The sequence below is a fragment of the Sinocyclocheilus grahami genome, unplaced genomic scaffold (assembly GCF_001515645.1).
Source record: "Sinocyclocheilus grahami isolate Dianchi unplaced genomic scaffold, SAMN03320097.WGS_v1.1 scaffold730.1, whole genome shotgun sequence".
In the NCBI taxonomy this organism is placed as follows: Eukaryota; Metazoa; Chordata; class Actinopteri; order Cypriniformes; family Cyprinidae; genus Sinocyclocheilus; species Sinocyclocheilus grahami.
The window spans coordinates 66,487-72,070 of record NW_015505909.1 but is presented as its reverse complement, the minus strand read 5'-3'; the positions used below and the strand labels follow the sequence as shown (position 1 = coordinate 72,070).

Here is a 5,584-nt window from a genome sequence, read left to right as displayed (position 1 = left end):
AAAGATGAATGCGGCCAAGTACTGGGATATCCTGGACGAAAACCTTCTCCAGAGTGCTCAGGATCTCAGACTGGGCCGAAGGTTTACCTTCCAACAAGCCAATGACCCTAAGCACACAGCTAAAATAATGAAGGAGTGGCTTCACAACAACTCTGTGACTGTTCTTGAATGGCCCAGCCAGAGCCCTGACTTAAACCCAATTGAGCATCTCTGGAGAGACCTAAAAATGGCTGTCCACCAACGTTTACCATCCAACCTGACAGAACTGGAGAGGATCTGCAAGGAGGAATGGCAGAGTATCCCCAAATCCAGGTGTGAAAAACTTGTTGCATCTTTCCCAAAAAGACTCATGGCTGTATTAGATCAAAAGGGTGCTTCTACTAAATACTGAGCAAAGGGTCTGAATACTTAGGACCATGTGATATTTCAGTTTTTCTTTTTTAATAAATCTGCAAAAATGTCAACAATGCTGTGTTTTTCTGTCAATATGGGGTGCTGTGTGTACATTAATGAGGAAAAAAAAAAGATCTTAAATGATTTTAGCAAATGGCTGCAATATAACAAAGAGTGAAAAATTTAAGGGGGTCTGAATACTTTCCGTACCCACTGTATATAATAAGGCTCATAGTAAAAAAAATTTCAATCAAATTAATTGAACTTCTTTATCTGTCCAACAGTGCCATCTAGTGTGACACAGATGAACTGCAAAAAACACAAGGGGGTTTTCTGAACCACGATTTATTGAAATCTACAAAAGGCTCCATTGGCTATTTTTTTTACAATTTAAAATCATCAGAGTAAAATGAAGTAGCAATGGAAAAAAGAAAGCAGTGTGTATCATTCTACACAGACAGCGTCTCACCTACAGAAAGTGGCAGTGTTTGAATACGGCTGAATGAAGCCTCAGTGTTCACAGCAGACCAAAGCTTTGAAAGCAGGAGCATCATCTGCGTGAGGAGCGAGCCTCCAGGATCTGCACCACCAGCCTGTTTTTCAGACTGCGCAGTTTGCTGCTGTAATTCTGCTGCAGGACGGCATCGAATCGCAGGCGGAGGCTGCGCAGACACGGCAAAGAGCTGCAGTCCGGCACGTTCAGCAGCGTGTGGAAGAAGTCCTGCCACAGATCAGCGTGAACGTTCCTGATACAGAGAGAACCAACATTACAGTCACCTCAAAACTGCACTTCATCACTAGTCGGCACATGATCCAGCACGCTTTCACGTTACCTTTTGAAAACTCCATTGGTTCTCCAAATGCCACCTTCCTGTTTAACTTGCATGTACGTCCCAAACATCATACAGTAGACCGTCCCCGCAACGCCAAAATAATCAGTCTGTCAGAAATACAGAATGGCAGACATGAGTGTGCACAACACCAACAGGACAGAAAATCAGTGTGAATCTCATAAATCACATTATACCATGCTCTACCTGAATACTTGATTCTGATTGGCTGGCAGGTGTGCATTAAAAGTTTAATCGGTGGGCGGGGGCTAAACAGGCAGGGACGTAGAATCGGTGGGCGGGGGCCAAACAGGCAGGGACATAGAATCGGTGGGCGGGGGCCAAACAGGCAGTGACGTAGAATCGGTGGGCGGGGGTCAAACAGGCAGGGCGGGGCTAAACAGGCAGTGACGTAGAATCGGTGGGCGGGGCTAAACAGGCAGTGACGTAGAATCGGAGGGCGGGGCTAAACAGGCAGTGACGTAGAATCGGTGGGCGGGGCTAAACAGGCAGTGACGTAGAATCGGTGGGCGGGGCTAAACAGGCAGTGACGTAGAATCGGTGGGCGGGGCTAAACAGGCAGTGACGTAGAATCGGTGGGCGGGGCTAAACAGGCAGTGACGTAGAATCGGTGGGCGGGGCTAAACAGGCAGTGACGTAGAATCGGTGGGCGGGGCTAAACAGGCAGTGACGTAGAATCGGTGGGCGGGGCTAAACAGGCAGTGACGTAGAATCGGTGGGCGGGGCTAAACAGGCAGTGACGTAGAATCGGTGGGCGGGGCTAAACAGGCAGTGACGTAGAATCGGTGGGCGGGGCTAAACAGGCAGTGATGTAGAAGCAGGCACTGATCATCTTCTGCGGAGGCGAAGTTTAGCCACACTATTACATCATAGAACAGCACATTCCACAACCTGGGAAATTGGCTTCAGTATAAGCCGTTTTTAGACAGTAGTTTAGAGTTCTGAAACTTACAGGATGTTTTTGTAGTACAGTGACCTCTTATATGTCAAAAGATCAAAGGAATCTTGATTTCTCAGTTCACGACCCTTTAATGCATTTCATTTTGTTGACTAAGAATGGAATATTTTATATCAAAACAGTACAAAATAATCCTATTCATATCTATGTGATTAATAAGTTAGGTCAAAAGTAACCTCAAAGTAATCAAAAAGTAGTCCGAATGCATTACCTAAAATTAGTTCTCTAATAGACTGCGTTACTAACTACAATTTCCATCATGTAATCTGCAATCAGTAATGGCCTACAGTTTGCAAATCTATCCAGCACTGGTGAAGTATCATAACAGGAGTCGATCTGTTTCAGGCTTGCTGAAATGATGCTCACCTGATAGGTCCAGGGTCGGCCGCTCAGCATCTCCACACACTGGAAGCCTGAAGTCATGCATTTGGCAGTGAACGCAGTGCCTTCTGGGAAGAGCGTCATATCGATGCTCTGCCCGAGGTCAATCAGAGCCAAGCCGTGCTCTAGGTGATCCTGCTCAAAGCAGTCATTCTCCAGAAACCTGAACAAAAGCGACAGCACACGTCATTCAGCCTGCACCCGCCGGGCCGCCACACTCCTGCAGTGCATGCTGGGAAAGCACGTACCTCTCTCCCAAAAGGAAGTTGTCGGGCTTGATATCGGCGTGTATGATGCTGGCCTGATGCAGCTGCTCCACCATGTGCAGGATGCAGACGGTGAAGTACAGCACCAGAGGCTGCGGCATCACCTTCTCACTGCGGCTCTTGTACAGGTTTATAGCTCTCTGGAGGACGACACAACACCACCGTTCAGCTACATTCGCTTGCGTTTGTCCTAACATGGGCGGACGGCTGCACAGCACACTTCAGGCATGTGGCTAACTGACAAACTCACATGGACTGACTTCTAGAAAATCACACTGTCTATTCAAAAACCGGGCTTCCTCATATATACAGGTTTTTAAGACTGCTGGCTCTTAAAAGAAATAAAGCAGTTGTCTAGAGGATGAAACAAAATTAGTAATATCGTGATTTTTGGTTGTTTAGCTTATTTTAATGCTTGTTTTGAGTGTGTTTTTTAAAAATAATTTTAAGTCATCTTGAGGCCCCCTGGTAGAGAACCACTGCTCTACAGTACTCACTGATTTTGTGGTGAACGATCCCATAAAGCAGTACATAAGTTCACGAGCAGTCAAATTTGAAAACAGAACCTCTTTGGTTACATGAATACACCATTTTGTTTAAAAATCGGTGTTGTTTACTGGCCAGTAGGGGTGTGCGATATTGACAAAAAATAATACTTCGATATTTTTGGAGATTTTATCGATAACGATAATTAGACGATATTTTGCCGAGTGTGTTATTGTGCTCATACCTTAAGGACTGCCGAAGACTGCGGACTCCTAAAGTTTTTGATATTCTTCATATTCTGTGTGCTGGTCAGTTCACACAGAGAAATTAATCCTTTCCAATAAGTTTAAACTTATTTTTTACCTTTATAAAGCCATTTTTTCTAGAAATGTATATGATCTTTTGAGTGAAATTCTTACATTTAATCAGTGAATTAGAACAATAAGACATTTGGGCGGTTACCGAGCAAATTAAATCAACACAGAATCTGCATCTGAAGTGGCATTTAGATGTATTTACACGCTGTTTAACGCAAGACATGAATGCATTTACCCTGCAATTACAAATGCATAAATAATGTTTTGATATATTAATCATAAAACGTTGAATACTGATATTTGAAATTATTTAAATAATAAAAGAAATTAAAACCACCAGCAGGTGGCAGCAAGTGACTGTTAATAAGCGAGTCATTGCGACTGAACCGAATCATTTAAACGGCCGATTCATTCGGGAACGAAACACCGTCATGTTACTCAGAGACGCAGAACAGCACTGTGGCTGTGTTTGGAATTATTTTTGTTGTCGAAATAGAGCAAAAACAGGCAATATGCTGTCTAAAACGTAAGTCTCTTGATTAACTTATGCTTAACAGTTGTAAAAAATCAATATCACATTTGTAATCATGGTAATATTTGGAGAAAAACGGCACTCTTCGTGTGAAATTGATTATTAACTATATGAAGTGGTATAAATATATACATTTTCTGCCATCATGTCTTGAATTTGTGATCCTTCTAAATGCATTTTAATAGACTGAATCATGCAGTGAAAGAACACACACTAAATGCACTCGCACTAGTCTAGACTTCACGTGATGTATGCGTGCACTCTGTAGGGGTGTTTTTTGCTAAATACTCAATGTCAAATCGCACATCGTTAAAACAACAATTACGATATTATCGCAGTCGATATATATCACACAGCCCTACTGGCCAGTCAAACTAGAGATGAAGACTGTGGAACGACTGGCCTTCATGTTTGAGGACAGTGGCCCTCGTCTGATGGGCTGTGAAGCGTTTTATGCACACCGGCGGTCCTCACCAGCAGCGTGCCACAGTTGTGCAGCTCTCCGATCAGGACGCTGCCGTTGGTGAAGAGGTGGGCAGAGTATATGGTGTTAAAGAGGTGCCGCACGCTGGGCTGCAGACGGGCGTTCAGCTGGCTGTCCATGTAAAACTCCCACGGGTTCGCTGGCTTCTGCACCTACGAGGGCAGCGGAGGAAGAACAAACAGAAGCTAGTTGCTATTCAAGACAAGAAAAGAAAAGAAAAGCTGCTATTTGCTTAATTTCTACCAACGTAGCACCTCATGCAGCACCATGAGTTTAAACATGATGCTCGCAGTGTTGGGAGTAACGCGAGTTACGTAATCAGATTACTTTTTTCAAGTAACTAGTAAAAGTAACGCATTACTTTTTAATTTACAAGAGAATATCTGAGTTTATTTAAAGAAATATTTTTTTCAAATAAGTTACTTTTTTTCTCCAATTTATTGACTGACGGCTCTCCTGTCCCCATGCTGAGAGAAATCAGATGTTACTGTAGTTCTAAAATAAATATGAATACGCATTAATTCATCTCACTCACAAAAAAAACACAGATTCAGTATTCCTCAAAATGAATAAAAATCATGCAACTCAGAATATGACGCAAACCTGCAATAACTAAATGTTAAACACAAATATGCTTTATGTATTTAATCCCACTCTATTAGCTTCTGAGCTTCGATGATGCAGTTCAAGCGTACTAATAAGCACTAATTACTCTAGACAACATTTGTGTGTGTTTGTTTATTGCTGAAGTGTGTTGAAATGTCTACTTCTGTATTCTACTGTACTTTCCCTTCAGCCTTATTGAGGCTTATTCATTTCACTTCTGGTGTGAAAAGGCTTTTATATTCGCCAAAAATATAACTTTTTTATTTTAAAAACAAACAAGCAAGCCCTGTCCAGATTTAAAAAGTAACGC

At 42.7% G+C, this 5,584-nt stretch overlaps 1 protein-coding gene across 1 annotated transcript in view; it reads right to left on the bottom strand.

Moving 5' to 3' along the window:
* Nucleotides 1-723: 723 nt before the first annotated feature.
* bub1 (BUB1 mitotic checkpoint serine/threonine kinase) overlaps nt 724-5,584 on the bottom strand; it is a 29,277-nt gene continuing 24,416 nt past the window's right edge. The window contains exons 19-23 of the mRNA XM_016244661.1: nt 4,659-4,820; nt 2,832-2,989; nt 2,569-2,746; nt 1,227-1,333; nt 724-1,139 (exon numbers count right to left, since the gene is read on the bottom strand). Of these exons, the coding sequence (XP_016100147.1) occupies nt 944-1,139; nt 1,227-1,333; nt 2,569-2,746; nt 2,832-2,989; nt 4,659-4,820 (801 nt within the window). The 3' untranslated portion in view covers nt 724-943. The remainder of the gene's footprint in view (nt 1,140-1,226; nt 1,334-2,568; nt 2,747-2,831; nt 2,990-4,658; nt 4,821-5,584) is intronic.